The 23,217-nt window shown below is 47.7% G+C and overlaps 1 protein-coding gene across 6 annotated transcripts in view; it reads right to left on the bottom strand.

Annotated features, from left to right (window-relative positions):
• adcy7 (adenylate cyclase 7) overlaps window positions 1–23,217 on the bottom strand; it is a 56,093-nt gene that overhangs the window by 7,774 nt on the left and 25,102 nt on the right. For 5 of the 6 annotated variants that reach the window (XM_015368450.2, XM_015368448.2, XM_015368452.2 and 2 more), the window contains 19 exons: window positions 21,569–22,212; window positions 19,036–19,233; window positions 16,745–16,909; window positions 13,563–13,712; window positions 11,849–12,009; window positions 10,040–10,151; window positions 9,493–9,620; window positions 7,343–7,501; window positions 6,896–7,028; window positions 6,195–6,380; window positions 5,882–5,925; window positions 4,815–4,874; window positions 4,155–4,235; window positions 3,818–3,887; window positions 3,397–3,494; window positions 2,239–2,323; window positions 1,911–2,048; window positions 1,534–1,629; window positions 473–645 (listed from right to left, as the gene is read on the bottom strand). In XM_015368450.2, coding sequence (XP_015223936.2) covers window positions 473–645; window positions 1,534–1,629; window positions 1,911–2,048; window positions 2,239–2,323; window positions 3,397–3,494; window positions 3,818–3,887; window positions 4,155–4,235; window positions 4,815–4,874; window positions 5,882–5,925; window positions 6,195–6,380; window positions 6,896–7,028; window positions 7,343–7,501; window positions 9,493–9,620; window positions 10,040–10,151; window positions 11,849–12,009; window positions 13,563–13,712; window positions 16,745–16,909; window positions 19,036–19,233; window positions 21,569–21,733 — 2,402 coding nt within the window. In that variant the 5' untranslated portion in view covers window positions 21,734–22,212. The remainder of the gene's footprint in view (window positions 1–472; window positions 646–1,533; window positions 1,630–1,910; window positions 2,049–2,238; window positions 2,324–3,396; window positions 3,495–3,817; window positions 3,888–4,154; window positions 4,236–4,814; window positions 4,875–5,881; window positions 5,926–6,194; window positions 6,381–6,895; window positions 7,029–7,342; window positions 7,502–9,492; window positions 9,621–10,039; window positions 10,152–11,848; window positions 12,010–13,562; window positions 13,713–16,744; window positions 16,910–19,035; window positions 19,234–21,568; window positions 22,213–23,217) is intronic. The other variant, XM_015368454.2, reaches the window with a different exon arrangement.

The following is a 23,217-nucleotide window of genomic DNA, read 5'->3' as shown; positions in this document are numbered from 1 at the left end:
CTTGGATGATACTGAAGTAAAGGACAGATATATATTAAGGATTCTTCCAGCAGCTAGTAAAAAACTAATTAAAATGCTTTATAAAAGAACCTCCAACACATGAACAATGGGTTAATGCTGTGAATGAGATCTATATAATGGAAAAAATAAACTTTTCTTTCTAGACTTTTTTGTTGTTTGTTGTGTTTCTTATCAAACAATTGTATTTTTTTTGTATGACCCTCCATACCTGCTGGCACAGTGTAAATAGTTCATTTTGTACAGTATATACCCTGTATCAAAAATGTAAGATGAAGGCACATGTTTATTCTGCTGTTTTGGTTATGTTCTGTTTGTAAACCTTTTCATCGCTAAATAAAAAGATTATAAATAAAAATAAACAGAGATGAAGGCGGCACAGGATGCCCACGAGGCAGCCAGTGGTGTGTGCTGGGGCTCTGCTAGGGTTGTGGTACAGGGAAGGGGATCTCACCTAATGTTGTACAGCACTTTGCTGTAGCAATCGAAGAGCTCCTTCTTTGAGTACAGGATGATGATGTAGTAAACCATGGAGGCCAGTGTGAGGAAGGTGAGTTTGACTTCGAAGCTGATGCGTAGGAAGACCCCACAGGCCACCAGGCCCAGAATACAGCAATACACAGAGTACTGAGGAAAACAAAGAGGATATTACTGACATGAAAGAACTCTTTCTTTTTCAAGACCAGTCCAGGACAATTCAAGAAATTGTCCTTGTCCATTATAGTCTCTGAAACTACTGACTGAACTTGCTTTTCGATCTAAATATTTTGTTTCTGATCGCAATACAATTGGACATGACTCTGTGAGTGACTTTCTTGACACTTGACACACATCTTTGGACACTCAGCTCAGCTGACAGCAGCACACTCAAGACAGTAAGCTGTGTGCCAGTGTCCACAGACACATCTTCCTTTATTAACGTCCACAAGGTAAATCCTCAGAAATACTAAATACTACACTCCGAGACAGCAGTGCAATGCAAACACAACAGAGCTGCTGACTCTTTAGTTGTAATAATGTATTCAATCAATCATTCTGTATGGTATAGCACCCACCACAACACTTTTCCTAAGAGCGGTTCATAGTCTTTGATTGCAGTTAAAAATATAACAGTATATAACAACAGTAGCACAGCTACATAAGCAGAACATAACTCTCAGCGGGTGAAGTCTCTGGAGGTCCCAGGGCTGATGGGTGCCCCCTCTCCAGGCAATGTGCTTGTGTTGCGTTAATTATGTTGGATTGTGAGCAGTGTTTCATTTGTCATTTACATACTTTAACCTAAAGCCACTTACAGAAAAAGCAGGGATCAGCTATGTCTCAACATCTACCACTGCAGAGTTCCTGACAAGAGGGATATTCTACCAGAGTGTATCAGCTTTAGAGCTCAGCCAGGAACGATAATCAGATGAACAAAGCCAGGCCTTTAACTTGGAACCTCCTGGCACCCAACCCCCCACCTTAAGCCTTTACCATCTGAAAACCTGCACGCCCCTGGGAGTGGGTGGTACTCACTGGCAGGTAGAACAGCCCAAAGTCCTTGTTGCTGCTGTCTGAGGCATTAGAGGGGATGTAATCGGGGTTGCACCGGTCTGGCTGAGTAAAGATGCACTGCAAGAGAGAGGAGTGGGACTCATTCAGCTTCAGATTCAGCTGTTCATGAGCTGCATCATCTTGTTCTGCTTTCAAATAAATACCCACCTATCTCTTCATACTCCCTCAAGACTATGCTAAATTAACCAACATAGGCTACTCACAGTACCCAAAAAAACGGTTAAATAAGCAGACAGGGGTACACTTGATCAAATCTGGTCACTGCAAGTCCCCACACTCTGTTCAAGAAAGAAATCCCGCTGCATACGAAGAGATGGGGAGGAGAGCGCGGTCTTTACCAGGTTGAACACGGCGATGATCAGGATGACCGCAGTGGAGACGATGGCCAGTGGGAGGCGCACAAACGTCTTCTTTACCACAGCCTCAGACATTGTCCCCAGCCACTGACAGGAAGCCAGTCGCTCTGGGAAACACCGCTGTCCAGAGGAGGAAAACCAGAGAGGAAGAGAATGGGGAGTGTGAGGAGGTAGGAAGGGTGAAACGTACAACTGTCGAGAGTCGCAGCCCTTTTCTGCCCAAGTACAAACAACCCACAGAAAAGGGCTCAACAAGCTGTCGTCGAAGCTGTAGTGCGTCTCTGTCCAGCATGGGAAGCCTGAGACTCACCAACAGGTTTCCAGCAAAACAGATGCTGAAGGTAAGCAGGAGGACACAGGCCGACACCCCAAACGATACGCCCAGCATCGTAGACCTGGGGGCACAGGGGACAAGAGCACAATTACAGACGAGAGGAGGCAGTTCTCCACTTCTAGCTCAGTGATTCCAGGGCCACATCCAGCTGTTTCTTGTAAGAAATCAGGGTATTGTCTTCATCACTCTGCTCTCCTCCCCACTGAGAGGTGGTGTGTGGGGAGCGTACTGGAGCATCACCCAGGTGGGGCTGCACACTGTTGGTGGTGGAGGGGATCCCCATTACCTGTAAAGCGCTTTGAGTGGAGTGTCCAGAAAAGCACTATATAAATGTAAGGAATTCATAATAATAATGTATTATTATGTATTTGGTAAAGAAGTGCCTCTTATTTTCAGTTTCTCAGCTTTTAATGCACTTTTAATGCACACAGTTTCCACTTGTGTCCTCTGGTTTGTGTTTCAGGGGTCGTTCTGAGCAGATCTGCATCTGTAGATGCGTTTGAGGATTTTGAACACCAATATATGGTTCGTGTCAAGCAGTGCAGACACCCTAACAGACTGCCCAAGACTTTCTTTTGGTCCGTACTATGCAAGGAACAACGAAATACACAACAAGGAGCTCAGGTGTTCTTGTTTCTTGGTAGATTACAACATGACACTGGTCAAGTCTGACACTGGTGCTGGTTTCATTATTATTTCGCCACTCGGACACAGTCTGCCACTTCACAGTAGCATCTTGAGGAAGAAGGTGAGAGAATAAGAGGGCTTCTTTTCGGAGGATGGCTGGTATTCAACAAGGTGAGGGAACAGGAAAGAGCTGTAAGCCAGTGTACCTTGCCGATGATCACAGGGACAAACGTGTTGTGACAAAGAGCACAAGCATAAAATTGTCTGGAGGTGGGATTAGATGCGCCCAGATCACCCTGAAGCTCTCTTCTCCTATTGCAGGATGACCTGCTTGCACTCGAATTAACTAAATTGAAAAAGACTGGTGCCCTAATGCTTACTACACTAAGTGCCTTACTACAAAGGAATCAACTCAAGGTGGACAAAAAGTCTCCTTTCACCTCTCTGACTTTAATGTTTCCAGGCTGACTGGATCCCTTGAAGCCTACAGGAGGGGAAATCACTCACTGTTTTGCCACAAACATCTGGACCACGAAGATGCAGAAGAATATGAACGTGGCGCAGGCAATGTAGTACTTGAAGCCAGAAAGATCGATGGCACGATACTGCAAAAGAGAAGCCGCAGGGCAGACAGTAAATGACCATGTTCGCTCTTTACAAGTGATTTCAACCATAGCCATTGTATTGCTCCAACTGACATCACCCTGAAATGTTTCTCTGCGCTGCACAGCTGTCAGATGGATAGGATTGCCTGTGCAGATGTCTACAAGCAGAGTTCCTATCTGAAAAACCTCAACGTGGCAAAACCATAGAATGCACTTAGCATGGTCCTGTTTATATGCATACTTGCTTCCACTAACCTGCAGTATGCATTACAGTTCAGAAGTTATAAGCAACAGAATGGTCACCCTGTACATAAGTAACATACCTGCTTTTCCAGCTCTTTCTTAGTGAACCACAGGGTGAGGCTGAAGATCTCCTCTGATTTAATCCACTGCCTGAGGAAAGGATCACCAACACTGGCATGAGGACCTTGGCTGTCATCCTGTCTGCACATCATGCTCTTCTGACAACAGGCACTGCCGATCCCTGGATTAATCGCTTTCCCAGATCCCTTTTCCCTTACTAGGCTGTTGTCTTCCAGGTGCTCAGCTCAGGTTTCCATAAACTGGAAATTTGTATTCCCCCCATCCCATGCAGTTTACACATGCCAGCCAATTCAGCGTAATGAGCAATTGAAAAACATTAACATGAGAGGTCCGTACTTGCTAGAGCTGAGTCCGTCAATGGTCATGATCATTTTGTTGTGAAGCTCCTCGTCGAACTTGCTCTTCTGTGACTTGTTCCTGCAGAGGGGAGAGGTGGAGAGAGTGAGGCAGAGTGGACTAAGGGGTGCACAGTGTTGTGCTGCCCAGCCATGCAGGTTAGTGCTCTGCCAGACCATGACCGTCCCGCAGCCCAACACCAGACACTCGTGCGCAGTGCAGGGCGAGTGTCACTCCGCGGTCCTGGCAAATTAGTGCAAGAGAGGCAAGAGTGAGATTCTTGTGCATTTCAGAAAGGGACTGGAACATGCCAAACACACCTTGGGAAGATAGCAGCCTAACCAAAACAGATCAAAACTGGTACTGACGTGGTGGAGGGGGACCTCTAGAGCATTTCCGGACACCACACATTTCTTGTCTAAGTTTCATATACCGAAAGCAAAGGTGAACTTGGTCAGGGGGTAATAAGGGGAGATCTGCGCACGTCAGAGTTGTTAATAGCCATGCTGGTTGTTCTGGGTATGATGCCAGTCTCTGGAGGGCCTACATGTCCAGGAGGACAGACAGACAGGAAGACAGGTGAGTGTTAGTGGAGCTCTGCCACGTTGCCACTTGCTTCTGGAAGTTGGGAGTGAAGGCCGGGCAGGGCATGCCACTCACTTATAGCTGGTGAAGGGAGAGGCAGGGAGGTAGAACAGCTCCTCGAGAGATTCGTCCAGGCTGCCAGAGTGGACAGTGAGAACAATCACACACATTGAACATCTCACAGGGACGGGACTGGGAGTGCACGATGACCACCGACTCAACACAGTGAAGCCAAGCTACAAGCCCTCAGCCTGGCGTGATGCCCGGGCCTGTTCTTGCAGTCCCACCAGGCTGGGCACACAGGCAGCACGCAGTCAGACAGGGACAGGAACAGCACAGTAGAATCACAGCACAAACAGAATCACAGATGACATAAGTGACATCTGCTTTAGAGCATAACTACAGTGAAAAACAATTAGGTCTCCCAGCACCTCTGCCCCCAAAGCCACACTGTGTTACTAACAGCTGCATTCTAGTATTTCACAAGCTTTTGCTTTTTTTTCTTTAAGACTTCTGAAGGTAGTTCACTCCAACATAAAGGGTCCAATTCAGATTACAAGCTATTTCCAAGCATTTGTCATACATGCAGAATAGCTTTGCTGTAGAGTGAAAGAGCAAAATAACATCCCAACTTTCTGTGCCTCCTGTGTCCCCGATCCCTTAGCCCCATAATCAAACACTACTGAATGCATTCCGTTTACTACTCCATTACAAGGCATTACACTCTGCAGTGAAATAAAGGACCACTGGTCCTTTCAGAGAGATATAAAGTCAAAAGCTATGTCATAGGAATCATACAGAGCTGGTGAAAAAAACAGCACAGAGTAGAATTAGAGGTCTGGACCTGTGACTACAAGGTAACTGCGATTTCAATAAGGCTCCTCCAGTTAAAATACCCAGGTGTGCAATTGGACACAAATGTAAGTCACTTTGGAAGAAAGCACCACCCTCATTTCTAACACTGTGGCATTAAGCATTAAGCATTAAGCCTTCCAAACAACAGGTGAATCCAGACACCTCCAGGTTCTCTGTTCATCTCTGAATTCCAGGGTCACTGCAGATCCCAGAGTGTTCCAGCGAGCTTCTCTTCTGTGTTTGGACTGATATTGTGGCCGAATTATTTGAGCAGCAGAAATGCTTACCTGTCTGTGGTCTTTGGGCCAGAGATTGATCGCAAGGGCATGTCCTGAAAGTGAGAAAGACACACTTAAGTATGACTGGAAAGACCTGTTTTTTATGACAGGAAAAAGTCTCAACTTGCAGAATCATTGTCATTAATGTCAGAACTGAGCAGTGTCAGACACTTCAGGTTTATGTGCAAACGTCATTCCCTCAACTGGGGAAGGGGTTCCTTGAGCTTCAACACCCCAAAACTCAAGGAGCACTGCCGGTGAAAACTGAGAGGAGCCCGTGTCCGCCGAGCGGCATGGCGGGGGGCTCTGGGGCTGGGGGTACCTTGCGCAGTTTGCCATTGGCGAGCGCGTCGCTGGCAAACCCCTCCCGGCTCTGCAGGTGGGCAAAGGGCTTGGCGGCCCCCCAGGACTCCAGGTAGCGGGTCATCCTGACGGACGCTCTCATCTTCAGCCCGTCGTTCACTTTAGGCTTGGGTAAGTGCCGGCTGTTGGAGGACTGGTCCTTCGACTGGGGGAAGAAGGACAGGTAACCGTTAGAGACGCACCATTAACCTGAGCCCCACCATGGGCAAAATGGTCGTCTTTCTCAACACAGAGGTACAAGGGGTCCTCGCGCTCTAATACTGTCTGTACCAGCCCTGCAACAACACTTAAGGCAGAGAGACCAGACACCATTGGTGTCTACTCCATTGTGGGCTTGGAAAATGGCGAGACTCCGCAAGACAGCCAGCATGACCACACCACTGGGAAGAGGAAGACAGTCTGATGCCTCATATCTAGACTCCACCCACCATCCATTAGAGCCACGAACAGCAGCTAAGGACCATGACAGAAAAGCCAGGCCCCCAGCACTTCTCCGCTGGGAACAGATCGGTCTCCAGCGATCAGGCAACCGGCGATCTAACTGCATGTGTAAGATGGGAGGGGAAGCAAGCTTGTGGAGATGAGCCCCTCTGACAGGAGGGCGCTACCTCCCGGGCCTGTGGGTGTGCAGAGAAGCAGCGCGCGGGCTGAGGTTCTCACCCGGGGGTCGATGACCAGGTAGGTCCGGATGTTCAGCTCTTTGAGGTAGGGGTCGCGCAGGTGCCCGTTGCCCTCCTCCACCTCGTAGGCCTTGTTAAGGTGTTTCAGGGTGGCGTCTGTGATGTGGACGCGCCTGCAGAGAGTCGCCAACAACCACAACAACTTTCAACACGGCAACCCTGCACTCTGACTCAAGATCCTGTATCTCCGGGGGGGCTGGGGAGCAGCAGCAGCATCTAGCCCCCACTCCTAGGCCAGGAGCTAGGCTCTGAGTCTTGTTAAAAAGAACAAATTCAAAATGATCATTTTAACTGAGCGATCTAAAATATGGAAGACATGGAAGATACGTTCATTTCAGAGCTCCCTGCTCCCCTGCATTCAGGATTCTTAACAGCCGCGCGCTTGTTGCCACGGCCATGACCGGCCTTCCCACAGGGCTGCACTCACCCGGGCAGGCCTCCAGACTCCATGTGATTGGCTAGGGTGACGTCATGTGACCACACGTCGAACTGCCACTTGCGGAGGCCGATGACGCCGCACAGCACGTTGCCCGAGTGCACGCCGACCCGCATGTTGATGTCCACGCCCGTCGCCTCCCGCACCTGCCTGGGGAAACAGGGAGGCACGGTCACGCACACCTGCGCCACATCTGCCAGACCTGGCAGCGAGCTGCACTTTTCGGCTCGGCAGCTCCCCTGCATGAATAAACACCTGGCTACAGCGTCGGGAGCTGTTTCCTGATCCCAGCCACAGCTGCTGTCCATGAGCAAAACACATCCCCACTGCTCAGGAGGAGCGTGTCTCTGACCTCTGGCCCTCTGTCTGGCAGGTGACAGCCGCTCAAGTCACTGACCAGCTGACAATTCAGGAAACAGCTGGAAGGAGGGACCACCATGATCCTGGCTTCACATCTGGGCTGATGGATTTGTCAGCTCTTTGCAGTGCACTAGTGAGGCCTCACTTGGAATGTTCTGTTCAGTGTTGGGTCTCCACACCGCTCAAGGGATATTCTAGCAATATCCTCAGAGCAGCTACAAGACAGTTACATTCTTAATAGACTGTCATGTGTGAAATCTCGCCCATCATGAACGAAAGGGACTGAGAGATCAGCCGTAAGGTCTGAAGGAGTACAGACAGGGTTAGGCCAGGAGACTATTTCACACTCTGTAGAGAAACAAGGACCCATGGTGTGTGAGACTAAGAAGGAATTTGTTTAGGATGGAGAACAGGAAACACTTCTTTGCACAAGAGGTTGAGGCTAAGAAATGTCCTGATGCAAGTTTAGTTTTGGTTAGCTACTAAATTACCAATGGCGTTCTCTCATTTCTGTCCTTTCTTATTCAAATGAGGTCATGTTCTGATAATCTTATAATAAAAAGTAATCACTATCATGTAGATAATGCCTAAAAATATATAGTCTACAATATAAGGCAAAACATATATCATTCAGATTATGAAAAATGGGGTTTGTGCTGTCCTGGAGTGGTAGCAAAATGGAATAGCCTAATCAACTAGTGAACCTTGCCTTTTAATGTGTTTCTCATATGTGAAGTAATATCTCAGTTTAAAACATGTTAAAGGGGGCAAATACCTAGAAATGTGTTTAAAATAGCATTAGTAGCCCAACCTACTTTTCTGAAAGAATAGAAAAAGTGCTAGTTGACTTGGAAATACAGTATTCTTAAAAACCCTTGACTGTGACAAAATCTCTGCACTTTCCAAAGAACCTCACAGCTGAAAAGCTCAAATGACCGACCAGTTTCAGGCCTTTTGGTAGAAGGCATCACTAATTATTAAGGTATTAATCAATCTTAGAAAAGAGCAAGAGAAGGAAAGCAGCTATACGGGGATTTTACTGCTCTTAGCTAAGCTGACACTGTCCTGCAAAGGAGCATGACATGTTTTAACATCATTAAAGAACATGGTACAAAGCCAACAGTTACAGCTTACTGGCACTGCAGTAACTCAGGATGTGTCGAAATGACAGCAATGACTGTGCATTTAGTAAAAAAAAATGCTTTTTTACTCTAATAGAGTAACAGTCTTTAAGGTTAAATTTGAAAACTATGTAACTGTACTATCTAGTGCTATAACTCAGAAGCCCATGTTATCCCCTGGAATGTTTACAGTACACCACAGAGACCTGACTGCACTATGAGCTGGTCCTCATGTTTCTTACTCGCACTGAGATGCCTTTATACCTCTTAGAACCTCTAAGGCCTTTGTACTGTGCTTCTGTTGCCCAAGAGTCAGTTTGCTAAATCTGCCAGTTAATGAGTAAAGTATCAATAAAATGACAGAAAGTTGTAGAAATGTAAAGATGATTCACATGGGATCCCTCATTTGATCAGAGCTAAGAAATGGAGTGAAAATGCCCTCTAATCCAGCAGCACACAAGACTGGCCCCAGAGACCCTGTGGAGTTTTCAGTCTATCGTTCTACCCAAGCTCTCCATCTTCCCAACCGGACGAATCCGACAGCCTTTCCCAGCATGTTGTTCCGGACGGTTTGACCCTCCAGGATCCGGGCAGCCGTTGTGCAGTGCCCACTGCCCTGTCTGTTCCTTCAGTGCCCCCCCCCCAGTCCCCTGCACTCACTTGATAGCCTCACACATGTCCAGGCCCATCTTCACACAGTTCTTGGCATGTTTGGGCAGAGACACTGGCAGCCCAGACACACAGTAGTAACAGTCTCCTAAAATCTTTATTCTCATGCACTCATTTTCCTGCAAAAAAAAAAAACAGAACACCAGTAAGAAATCGGTATGACCTGAGACCTCCTTCACCTCCTCCAGTTGCACAGAACACAAGTACGAACACACTGACTCCACTAGGCCACTTGCTGAAAAGCGCTGCCCACTGAAGCCCAGGTCTGAGGCTCAGATTCCTGGTCTTGTCCACAAAGTAACACCCTGAACACAGCAACATGCTGCTAACACTGACAATGAGAGCAGAAGAACTTCCATTCAGCTCTTCAAACATGCGCTCTTTTTGCCAAAATACATTTAGGAATGCAGGTTATTTTCAGCAGTGTTGCCAGGACTCCCACACATTGCAAGGCAGAGAAGCTTAACACAAGTCCATGTCCATGGTACATAAAAAGGCAAAAGGTGCCAGCTGCCGGCTGCCCCTTGCAATGACTTGCCTTGGCAATCTGGTCAAACTTCCCAAACAGCTCGTTGAGCATGATCACCAGCTCCTTGGGTGAGCAGTCACTGGCCAGCCGGGTGAAGCCCACGATGTCGGCGTAGAGGATGCTACAAACGACAACCACACGAAGGCCATCAGCGGAGCATGCTGGAGCCTGGCCTCGCACAGCCATGCAGCTGCAGGGCAAGAGCTACAGGATCTGCGAGGAGCTGATCTGTGCATGTGATATACGCACAGATAAACGATTAAGGCATCGGCTAAAATAAGAAAAGTTCAAGCAAAATAACAAGTGACCTGTTGTAATTTGCAGAATAATGTACAGCCAGGCTAGTGGAAAGTCCAGATTGTCCATCTGGGCAATCCGTGCAGGCATGGCCTCCTGTTGCAGCTGCAGCTGCTGCAGCTCATAGCAATACTGACTTATGAGCGATCCCCTGGTCTCCAGAAAAGATTTCCCATGCCCAGGCAGTGTGACAGTGCGAGCAGCTATACTGCATCTGAGTGGAGCTCCAGAGTACTTACTCCTGGCTCCCAGGACCCCAGTGTCCTGTGGGCGTCTTTCCTTGTTTCTGAACTGATCACGGGTTTAAAGGGATGAGGACTCTTCCATTTCAAGGGGTCTCGTCTCTGAATCTCCTGGGCGTGTTTTCAAGTCGAGCGTAAAGTAGGCAACTTGAATTCTGCAACTGCTACAGGAGCCGAGAACATTTAAAAGGCTCTAATTAAGTAAATTATATTAGTAAAGGGTTGTTTCAGTAATTGAGAGCTCATTTGGAATGAAATACAGATCTGGAATGAGGAACCCAAAGGCAAGAATGGACAGACCCTGTTCCAGACCTTGTGTCTATCCACTGACTTGACCTGGGACAGCTGCCCTGTAGAGATGTTAATGAATGCCCGGTGTTACCACCCATCTACAGCAGAGCAGTTACAATTGTTTTTCTCTCAGCCCCTTTCTGTTTGTTTTCTGTCCTTTGCTCTGTCGCACAATTGTCTCTCGTGATGGTCATGAACTTTTCCAGGTCACGTCATCCGGGCTGATTATACAGATCAAAGTAGGATTTGCTGTCCCCCCCCCCAATTTATTTATAATGATAAATGGAACAATCCTTATGACAATTTCCACAAACCTTAAATCCACACAGCTAAAAGAGAGGTCTGGTCCTCACAAAAAGGTACTGTGCCCTAGGAAACAAAGCCCTGCACACTCTGATCTCTCTTCAATTTATTTTTATGGCTATTCAGATAAGGGCTGGGTGGGAGCAGTCTTCTAGCATCTATTATCCTTGCCATAAAGATAACCTTGATGTTGACTTTTCCTATTGTTGGCAAACAGCTAATATTTAGTCTGCTAGCCCAATCGCTGAAGACTCAGAAGATAGGGCCTCACAGCTCTTTAAAGTTTCTTCTGATTCCAGCCGACTCTTCAGCGGGCACACACCAGCGTACAGCACACAAACCTCTCCTGCAACCGAATTCTGAGGCTAACTTTTTTACCAAGGACGGCAGAAATAAGCATGCATTACATATCAAAGTCATGTGACGACGTTGTGAAAAATGTCAGCTGAGGTTATAAATAGATCTTGTGAAATCCTGTGGTACAAAACAGGAACGCCGATAAACACGGAGAGCCTACTCCATTATACAGTTCTCCCACCTACAGACTATTAACTCAAATAAAATACAAGTCCTGGGAGGAAAGCAGAAGCTGCTCAAGAACAATGGGGTAAAAACATCGGAAAAACCTGAAAGACTGAAGAGTGAACAGAAAAGAACAGAGTGTGGGGTTTTCAGTAGCAGCTACCTGACATTCTCGTGCCTCTTGACATAGAGGCTGTGGAAGTTGTTGTCCTTGACCACACGCTGCTGGGCGTCCCTGTCCTCGCACTCTTTCAGCCTCTCGATGATGGCCAGCTTCATCTCCATGGAGATGTAGACGGGCAGCACCGACTGCAGCAGGTTCTCCTGCACAGAGAGGGGGGCAGCTCTCAGGAAGTGGGGGGGGTCTCCAGTGCCCCTCCACTGCAGGCACACCACCACGCCATGTGGGTGAGTTTACCCACAGTGGGATAACAGGCTCTGAGGGCCGTTTACTGTGGCGCATTGTGGTAAAAGCAGAGTAAAATGTAGCACAGAAAAGTAAAATTACACTGAGAGAGGGATGTGCTGTGACACACAAAGCAATGGAAAAACGTGGTTTAAACATGGTGTAATGGTAAAGTCATGGTAAAACTCCAGACATACCTTGCAGATTAATCACAGGAGGTTTAAAGGATAATTTTCTGCTATTCAGAACCCTATAGAGGCCAGATGCCTCTCTCTTCGCTCACTGAAGCCATGCTCTAGTCACTGGGTGAGTTATGATTGATGGATATGCATTCAAAGTAGGGAAACCGCCCAGGAGATATGAAAATAAACCTTAAATATTGAATTCCCTCAGCTGAGGAAACCATGGTTAAGCACTGGGCCTGTCAGCCCTGAGTACAGCAAGAGAAGAGGGCGTGGTGTCAGCTCCAACACGGCAGGAAATCAGAGGTCAGCTGAGGTCATCCGGGCTGGCTTTCGGGTGGAATAAAGGGCACTGTGCCATCTTGAAAGGCACAACCAGAAGTTAGCTTGGATGATCAAATTGCCAATCTGCCGTTCCTCTTTTACTGTTTTCAGTTTTAGGATCAACCCTGCGGCTAATAACATTTGCTTCAGTTTTACTGCACGTCTGGGGATGTTGCAGGTGAAATGCAGTCATTTGCACAGCTAGAAAGGCCTTGTTTTCCTATAGGTACTGTAGAAGCCAACAGCAGTAGAAGTATATTTAATCAGTTTCATGTTTCATAGCTCAGTTCTCCATTTACAAATGACAATTCCTCTCTCTTTTGCAGTTTAAGCAATCAAGAATGAAATGCTATTTCAGTCTTAAAACTTTCCGGCTAACTGTATTGCAGTTTACCTTATAGATTGTTCCAGGCAATTAGACAGCAAAGAGTTTATGGAAGTGCCAAGACTCAGTGGCCTGTTGGAATATTTTATATTAGGTTTATTTATTCACTTGCCACTTCTATCCAAAGCAGCGTCCTGGGATATGAGCTCACAACCCTGCAGTTCGGAGTCCAGAGCCCTAACGAGAGCAGTGCACCACACTGCTGCTTCTGGAACACAGGACGTTCCTTTGCATGGGCCTGAACTGTGGGAGGCTATAGGATTTCTCCACACCAGCGTCTGAACAGGCCAGCACTTTATAGAAAAGGACCAATAAGCTGAAATAAGCTGACTTTCCTAAAGAACAATGTCAAGTGTTATATTCTTCTGATAAATATGGAGACCTGTGTGACTGTTCAGCTAATTGTGACATTTTAAAGCATTAAAATCATGTTAGCCTCCTCTGCTCCAGCTGAGACTTCTCCTGCTCCTGGGAGCTGGGTTAAAGTTAAAGGAATCTGACATTTCGTAGGACTACAAAACACTGTCCCAGCACACCCGCAGGCTGATGCCCCGTTCCCCCAGGCCAGTAGGGGACACACCTGCTGTCTCTTCTCGATCTCCAGCTTCATGCGGATCTCCAGGCAGCTCAGCGTGTCCTGGAAGGTCTGCCGCAGGGCACTCTCCATCAGGACCTTGTGGAACGCGCCCACCGCATTCCCACACAGGAAGATCACGACATTGGACAGCAGCTGCAGGCAGGAGGGACACATGAGATCAGGGGTGGCGGGACCGCAGGTAGACAGAGTGAAATACAGTGACAGGCAGGCAAGCAGCCGGACACACAGAATATCCTCTCCTTAGACAGAAAGATACTTTATCGTATACGACTGTGGACATTTGTTTTTGGTTTCTCCCATAAAAGTACGAAACACACAAGCAAGACATAAAAGTCACACAAAATCACATGAAGTACATGAAACCACAACAACAGTATGGAATACATGAATAAACAGGTGGGGAAGGGGGACTACATTTACAGACTGATGGGAGCATTATGAATTGAGAATGGAGTGGGTGTGTGGAATCAGCTGTAATCTCCTTGTCATTCTGAGAACTGTATTGTGAGGTGGGGCTGCTGTTTCCCAATTATTTTTCCTGCTATTTTCACAATCCTGGGACAGTTTGGTTTTCGTTTTGAGCCCCAGGTTTCCATACCAAACTGTCACGTTAAAATGCCAGGGTGCCCTCAACAAGGCTTTTATATGACACCTCTAGGACATTTTCACTTACAATAAAGTTCTTCAGTCTTTGAATTAAAAACAGCCTGATTATACCTTTCTATTCCTGCTACAAATCCCGCTGACAAGCACGCACTCTTCCACTTGTTACACTTCGGCTAACGTCTGCCATGTGACTTCAGCTTTGCACACTGACAGCGAGGTGGAGATGATACATGGTGCTTATAAACATCACGAGTCAATCGAAGCTTTAGTACTTTCCATCACTGTCCCTGGAAACCTCTCGCTATTAGGATCAGCCCACTGACCCATTTTAGTCTGTGGAAAAACCCTCTGAAGCATGCACATACACACGCAGTTTAATGTTGCACACTGAATGTTCTTCTCTAGCTATCTAAATCTCCTTAGCTGGGGGACGGCATTAAAAAAAACTAGCAGTGCATAATGCCTGGATTAAACAAAACAAGCACTGTCCTTAATATGACAGTGTAATCATGTCCTCCGGTAACTTGACCACAAGCAGATTCGGGGCCGGCCTGAGATCCCGTGTTGAATTGTGGTGGGTGTGACAGATTATCAAAGATGCACACTAATGCACGTTCAAAGAGCTAAACTGGCTGTCTGGGATCTGTGCCCAAAGCTGTACTGTAACCAATGCAACCAGTCCATTCAAACACTGAACACTGTCCTCAAAGGAAAATGACTCAAAAGAAAGCACAGTTTGCCCCTTCTCCTGCTGCCCAGTGTCATAGAGCTTTAACAAACCCGAGAGTGTTCACTGGACAGGGAGTGGACAGGGTCAGCCTTGAAAGCAGGTCTGGTGTAGCACACATGCCTGTACAGACTGTATCTGTCCTGTAGGTCAGCTTTCCAATGTCTCTCTGCTCTTTAAGAGCACAAGGACACAAGACAGGTCACAAACGACAGGAAGCCATTCAGCCCATCCAGACAGCTGGTATAGCTGGTAGCTTATATCCAAGGATCTCATCCAGCCATTTCTTGCAATAAGGCAGAGCTCTGGCTTCAACACCATGGCCTGGCAGCTTGTTCCATGCTCCTTTTAATAAAGAAGTGCCTCTTGTTCTCAGTTTTAGATCAACTTTCAAATTGTTTCCACTTGTACCCTCTGGCTTGTGTTTCATTGGTGGCTCTGGAGAAATCCACCGGGATGCCCTTGAGGCTGTGATCTTATTAGGGCCCCTCACAATCTTCTAGACTAAGAAAGGTTCAGTTCCTTCAGCCTCTCAGGGTAGCAGTACGTATCACTCTGCTCCTCTCTGGACAGATTCCAGAGCGGCAAGATCTTTTCTATAATGGAACGACCAAAAATGGAGTGCAAGGTGCGTGTCCTCTGGTGAGCATCACTCTGGGTGACAAGGCCACCCATCGCAGGACTCCTTTAAAAGGAGTGGAGTTGAGCAGAGGCCTTCATGTTCCACAAGCACAGCCGGGATCTGTATGGGCTCTGCAGACACCTCCGAGATCAGGGCTACTCTGCACATGGTCCTGCTGATGAGCTCCACTGAGGTGCTTCAAAACAACGAGGAAGCTCAATGGTACACTGACACTTCATTAATGAAGGAGCCAGTCAGAGCAAAGCTCTTCTGCGGAAGACTGGAAGGGCTCAGGCCTGAGCACCCCAGCTCCAGTCAGTCACAAGCTCCTGGCGGGGAAGGCAAATTCACCACAGCCCACTCAAATCTGAAGCAAAACATCCCGAATACAAGCGCACCAAACACCAAAATGACACGTTCTGTTCTTCAGAAATATAAGAACACTGATTAAAGAGTTGTCTAAGGAATAAATGTCATCATTGCTAATTATTTCCTTGTGCGCTGCCTGCCTGAGGTGTTTTTTTTTGCTGGAGCTCAGGTTACTTGATTCCATTCGCAAACTGACAGCCAGGTCTTTCTGCGTTTTTATGAGAATGTGCACTTCAGAGCTATTTTAGATCTATCCTTTTTACAGGATTTGCCAGTCTGATCACCTTCAGCCTCGATTGTGTTATCAGAGTGCAGTGGAACTCACAGAGCTCTCGCACTCTGGTGAACTTTTGCATCAAAATCCAAATGAAAAGTAGTAGCAGTAGCAGTAGATGCTACTACTTAATAATAATATAATATAATAATAATAATTATTATTATTATTATTATTGTTAGGACACGCGTTTTAAGCAGAACACCTGAAATCAAACATTAAACATCAGTGTGAGCACACCTAGCAATAAATCCATGTAAGGGATATCAGGGGCAGAAGAATTGGAATTATTTTCTTTTAAAGGGCAGTACATGAAGTGCATCATAATAGACGCTCAAGCAAGTACCAGATCAGCTTTGCTGCACAACACCAAGATGTGATACAAAATATTGCAAAAAGAAAAAGTACAAAGAGTGGATGAGTTTGTCTAATATATCAGGACTACTGGAATATCTCGTGTCCATGTGCATGACCTTTTTGTTCCTGCTAAAAGGTACAGTACAGCTCTTTCCATGTGGGACTGGAGCTGCAGAAATGTCTCCGCCCACTGTCCAAACAAACAGTACCTGATTGGCTAGAGACTCCGAAGGGGCGGGCCTGAAAGTGGTGAGAGCCACACTGAGGACTATGATGTGGGACAGGGAGGACAGGACACTCAAGATCACAGCGTCTCTCATCTGGAAGGGCAGCATCGTGTAAATTGTGAAGATGATGAAGAGGAAGAAGGGCACCTGAAACGGAAGGAGAGAGTTTTGTCCCACTCACAGAGCCACTGAGAGACGACACTCTGGAATACAATCTCACACAATCTACAACAAACGTCCTACACACGAGTGGCAAGAGGCGGATAAAAAGTAAGAAACTGTGGTAGAAAAAAAGACCCAAAGTGGATTAGTTCATACTTCCGAGTCTTCTGACACCAGCTCTCCTCTTGTCCATGTTTTGATTTCTACGCGTTTGTGAAATTACAGGCTGCGATGACCTAAACCTTTGATTGGTGCATATTTATACAGTCACCACCCGCTCTCCAGAACCCAGGCTACATCTGTCACCTTTTAAACAGCAGAGGAGTTAGAAGAGCAAAGACTCATAGAGTGGATCTAAACCACATTTAAGGCACAGACCATTTATAAACTAATCTGGTGTTTTAGGATTTTTATGTAAAATGCTACAGTCTCCTATGCCAAGACAAGACTGAGATCACAGCTCGCCCTCAACCCCCAGCTCCTCTGAGATCTCTCCTCCTCTTAAATGTCATATATTGCGCTTTCATGAGCAAGAGATTATATTCCCAATCCTATCACTCCCTAATCCCCGTGTGCAACACACCCAAATTCGAGTCTGTCTCAGCAGGGGCTCGGAGGACCACCTCTTGCCCAGCATGGGTAATCTGAACTGGGTCTGCTGGAGGAAATGGTTTTCCTGCAGTCGAAAGTGAGCATTAAACCATAAACCAACATCCTGTGCACAGCAAAAGAGCAGCAACAATCATATGACCTTAATGAAGCGCACCCAGAAATACACGTGCATGCACAAGGGATCAATTAGCATGTGATTAATTAGGGTCTGTGACTGGCCATGTGATTGCTTTTGTTTTTTCTCCTTTGCTATATAGGCTTCTGCTTTTCACCTGTTGATCTTCACTGGCATCGGAACACGGAGAGAAAGACACTAATTGTCTTAATCTGATTCGGAGACAGATGGATGCCTGCACAGCCCCACAGCAGAAGTCGTTAAATGCCAATTTCCGATCCCTGCTGGCTTGCAGTTCCTGTGTGCTGTGGCTGTCTTTCTTCAGTGAGCGATGCTCAAGCTTCTCTTCACCTTACACAGACCCAGACCTGTCTTAAAGACACAACGTACTCTGGAAGAGTCTGTCCCATCCTTTACCAATATCAAGCCTTTTCAGATTTCAGTCCATTTAATGCTATCCTCAATTATTTATAAATCCATTGACAATTTCTTGCATGTATATAATGCTTTTAACTCCAAGGGCTCTTCATCCACCCATTAAATGCAGCCCCCACACAGCAATCGCACTGCACAACACATCAGGGGGAGGAGAGAGAAATTGCTTCTCTAGCTGAATTAAGCGGGGCATTCAGAGAGGCCTGACATGACTTTTAGCCAGGATAACGGACACTTATCATCCCATCAAAACAATGCCACCTCCTTCAGTCCAGTGTCCCTGGGCACCATGCTTGGGGAATGGTTCTGGAAATTCTGATCCAGAGAGAAAAGTACCACCTACTAGTCCACAAGCATCAGTTATAGCAGCAACCCAGTTTTCCTCCATATACTCCTCCCAATACTGATTAGCTTCTAACTAGATCAGACTACTAGGTGGTAATGCTGCTGCCACTTACTGTCAGGTAGATATTACAAATTAAGACTCCCGGTGAAATGCTAGAGCCTTATCACACTGTAAACAAGCAGGCTTGCGAATACATCTTTTAATCCAATAGAAATATTGCTCTCGACTTCGAGACAGTTTTGCCAACAAATACTACCTGTTAACTCTGCACGTTTATCACGTAGGAACATTTCTGCAGTGAAATGTCTGCTGCACAACCTGTACTCATTCACTCGTCCATCATTCTACATCGGTCATTCCAGTGACTAGTGAGCAGGAAGGGCTGCATCACGTCGCAATTCGCGGGATCTCCAATGCGAGTTTGCGACAACATGGCGACTTACAGCCCTTTCACAAAGTTCTTGATTCTGTGTGCAACTCAAAATATGTAAATGTTTTCTGCGACGTCAGTGAAATTTGCCAACGGGCAGGCTGAGGAACCGGGACTGCAGCTCGCCTTTCAGACCGGCTGCCAGGTGCCGCCCCGGGACGGCGGGCTGTTACCTGATCCCAGGCGCGGATGACGCTCCCGCAGAAGATGAAGACGAAGCCCATGGTGAGCAGGCAGGCCCACACCACCACGCCGAGGGCACGCATCCACCGCTGGAACAGCGCCTCCCTGCAGACCAGGCCGAACACGCCCCCCAGCACGGCCAGCACGCAGCCCACCACGCTCACGAAGGCGCAGTGGTCCCGGGCACTCTGCAAGGCAAGCAGATCGCAGCTCAGCCCCACCCAGACACACCCACCCCGGGCTTCCCAGCGAGACAGGTCTTTCCCAGGCGTCAAGATGAGCTCCGACAGTTCCTCTGAAAAATAGATCTAGAAAACTATATCTAGAAAATTCATAGGGCAGCCCTCTAAGCTTTCAATTTCCTAGCCAGGAGGAAAAGTTTCAAATCAGACTGAAATAGACATATTGACTGCTTGACTGTCTTTCTGGCCAGCCGACTGTCCGGTCCACGGGTCGATGGGCCAGCTGACTGGCTGTCTGATTGATTGATTGATTGGATTGATTGGGAGGTGTTCAAGAGAAAACTCTTTAGCTTGGCTATGTGGTATGAAATAGGAATGCAGCTGCGGCACTGTCTGGCACCTCCGGCATGCTGCAATCAAGATAACCGCAGCTGGCCAGAGGCAGTGGATTCCTGTGTCCTGTTACCCCTTTAAATGTGGCACCGACAGTGCACGGTGCTCTGAGGTTGGCACATCCGTGGAGCAGCTGGCTGTAGTCCTGTGCCGCCTCTGGGCTCCAAACCTGAGCTGCTGCCAGTTTCCACTCCGCCCCCTGACAGGCTTGGCCAGCGCGTTCCTGTCAGCTGCTCAAGAATAACATGTGGGAAATTGTTCGGATTGTCTTTTTTCCTACATACCTGCTGCATCTCTCCCCATCCTGCCCTGCCCCCTCCCCCCTCCCTCCCAGCCACATGGTTACAGCACTGTGGCGCTGTGTGTAGCAGACAAGGCTGGACCCATGATGTAGCAATTCTTTCTGGGAAACCCACTCACCTGCCAGCCCTGCTGATCCTATTTTTGTCGCGCAAACAGATCTTTCAAGATTTCTTGCCTTTTGGTCGGTTCTATTCAAATGCAAAACGGTGTTCAATTAGGCAAACACTCCGAGGCACTAATGCCTCTTCAGCTTCAACTTAATTGCAGCTCTTCAGGTTTAACATTACTTTAAATGTGCATCGAAATGCACGCAGTCATCCGAACATTTATACACAGGGCAAATTGCAGAATGGATGAATCACCCGCTATGTAGTAGGAAAGCTTAATGACTCCCCTCCTGCCTCAACTGACTTCGACACAGAGCTCAAGCCCTGCATTTGGTAATGAAGGAGCTGAGTCAGCCTCCGCCACTCTAATTCACAGGCATCTTTAAAAAACGGCATGTAGCAAACGCTTCGACCTGCCTCGTCTTTGAGGGCTACAAACGCGGGAAAAGACGAGGCAGAATTTTTTTCCCACTAGCCCTTGGACTAGACAGGCCCCTCGAGTGAGGCACATAATCATTACTGCAGCCCGTCTCTCAGCCTCCGTGCTGAAGCACAGCATCACTGTCAGCACAGAAACCGCAGGGTGCAATTACCTCTACGCTCAGGGATAAGGGGTAGGTAGAGGTGTAGTGTTAGGGTTTTCAACTATATTATTTTGCCCAATTTAAGTGAACTGTAATCTGCCCAGCCTTGTGGTTACTGTCACCTAAAAGTGGACCTTTCGGTTGTCTGCAGGGCATATCTTCTCTAGAGCGAGCTGCAAATTTCAATACCACAACTGCGCAGGTCTTTGCCTCAACCTGCCAAAGCAGCCGAACCAGCAGCAGTGTGGAGGAGTGTTCCATGTGGACTCCAGAGCTGAGGATCATAAGGTCAGATCCTGGATGGGTGTCGTTGGTGTTGTTCCACTGGGCAAGGTCAGATACTCCAAGTGCTCAGGTTAGGGTTCTCTATACAAGGCGCCGTCCTTCGGATGAGACGTAAAACCGAGGTCCTGACTCTCTGTGGTCATTAAAAATCCCAGGGTGTTTCTCGAAAAGAGTAGGGGTGTAACCCCGGGGTCCTGGCCAAATTTCCCATTGGCCCTTACCAATCATGGCCTCCTAATAATCCCCATCTATGAATTGACTACATTACTCTGCTCTCCTCCCCACTGATAGCTGATGTGTGGGGAGCGTTCTGGCGCACTATGGCTGCCATCGCATCATCCAGGTGGGGCTGCACACTGGTGGTGGTGGAGGGGATCCCCATTACCTGTAAAGCGCTTTGAGTGGAGTGTCCAGAAAAGCGCTATATGAGTGTAAGCAATTAATTAATTAATGGGTCTCTCAGTTGGGATTGTAAATGAGTAATTGGCTGACCTGGTAAACTAAAGGAATAAAAAAAACACCTGACAAAGTAACGGATGGAGCGAACAAGCCCCCGCTTGCTGGGAGTGTGGTATGACCAAGGGGTTCCCCACAGGGGAGCCTGCACAGCACCAGGGCCCGCTCCGGACCCGGGCTCTGGACCCGCGCAGGGCGGACGGCGGCACTCACCAGCCCGTAGGCGAAGAAGAGGACGAGCAGCGCGGCGCAGCACACGATGGCGATGCCCAGCATCAGCACCAGCAGCTGGTACTGGCTGATGCAGCAGTACTGGCGGTACAGCGCCACCTGCTTCAGCTCCTGCTCGTTCAGCAGGTACTTCCCCTTGGCAGGCATGGCGCTCCTGGGTCCCACTCACGCTCCAGACAGCATAGCAGAGCAGGAGGAACAGACGAGGCCCTTTCCGCTTCTCCCAGGTCCGTCGCTTTCCGATACTCCTGGTGAACCGTTTCGTCTCTTTTGGCGCAGAAGTTTCCTCGCGGCTTGAGTGCAATCCGGTTCGATTTGTGGGGAGTTTTTCGTTTCACATCTTGAGCACCACCCCAGTCCTCTCTCTCTCTCTGTCTCCTCTGATCCCAGGCAGGCGTGGGACTGCAGTGCTCAGGCCAGCAGACGGGCACGGTTCATTCCTGCCGGCCACTAAGCGCTCCTCGGCAACATCCTCGTGGAGAGTCCCGGAACAGGGAGGGGGGGGGTGGAAGAGACGAGGTTGTCAAGGAACGCTCCCGGATTCGGGGGGTTTTCCCCAAGGCTGAGCTGTGTCTCTCCCGTTGCCTGATACTCCTCACACACTGCCAGCTCCCTCAATGCAGGTCCTGAGGAGGACACACAGAGTTACTGTCGGAGGCGAGGAGGGGAAACGATCACACACGCGCACACATGAAAAAGACACGCCAGCACCCAGAGCCACAGAGGAACACGAGGCAGTCCACCAGCCCCACACTCACACCCTTCGCAGGCAGCTCGGCTGGGACCGCCGGCTTTTTGGGGACGCCTGCTATTGTCGACCAGTCGTAAAAATCACACTGCGCCCTCTCCCTCCTCTCTTTCGTGGTCTTTTCATTACCTTGGGACCAGCCCATTGAGGAGAGCTCCCTGAAAGAGCTCCGGGCGCGCGGGATTACTCAGACAGAATGAACGCTTCACAAAAAAAACAGTAAAAACAGGGGCTGGCTGAAAAAGCCAAGAAAGTTGTTTAAGTGCTCAGTAGAGAACTTGTTTCAAAAGCCCTGGCGCTCCTATTAAGACTTGGACAGAGCCTGTGATCTCCCCCATCTGTAAAAACAAGCGTCAGTCGGAGATAAAGAGCTGCGTTTTAATTAGTCTCGCGTTGTTAACTTTTAGCACGCCCTTGCTAACACAAAGGCTTGGGCTCCTGAAGAATTGCTGATGCCCAAGTTACAAAACCACAACACTGCAATGCTAAAGCCCACTGGTGGAAATGATGCATAGGAGAGGGGAAACAGCCTTTTCTATATTTAAATGATCCATCATAATTGCTGTTTGTGTTTCTCTGTTTGCCTGTGAGACTGACTGCAATGCCAGACTTAGATGAGCTACAAGTGATTAAAAATGTCTAAATATACCCAGAACACTTTTCATTTAAGTGAATTAACATCCTTTCACACGAAAGCCTGGACTAATGGCTTTGTCTTCCTGGACTCCAGTTTCATCTTAGTTGAAAAAGTACCTTTTTTTAAAGAAGTATTCAATTACACTTGGCTGTCCAGTATTTTCAAAGGTGTCAATTTTAGGAATATTTATTTTTACTGCTGCACTCACAGTTGGCATTTTCCCTTTAGAACAGAATGGCTTAGATT

The sequence above is a fragment of the Lepisosteus oculatus genome, chromosome 20 (genome assembly GCF_040954835.1).
Source record: "Lepisosteus oculatus isolate fLepOcu1 chromosome 20, fLepOcu1.hap2, whole genome shotgun sequence".
Classification (NCBI taxonomy): Eukaryota; Metazoa; Chordata; class Actinopteri; order Semionotiformes; family Lepisosteidae; genus Lepisosteus; species Lepisosteus oculatus.
The sequence above is the reverse complement of the archived record's forward strand: the minus strand, read 5'-3'. Positions and strand labels throughout refer to the sequence as shown.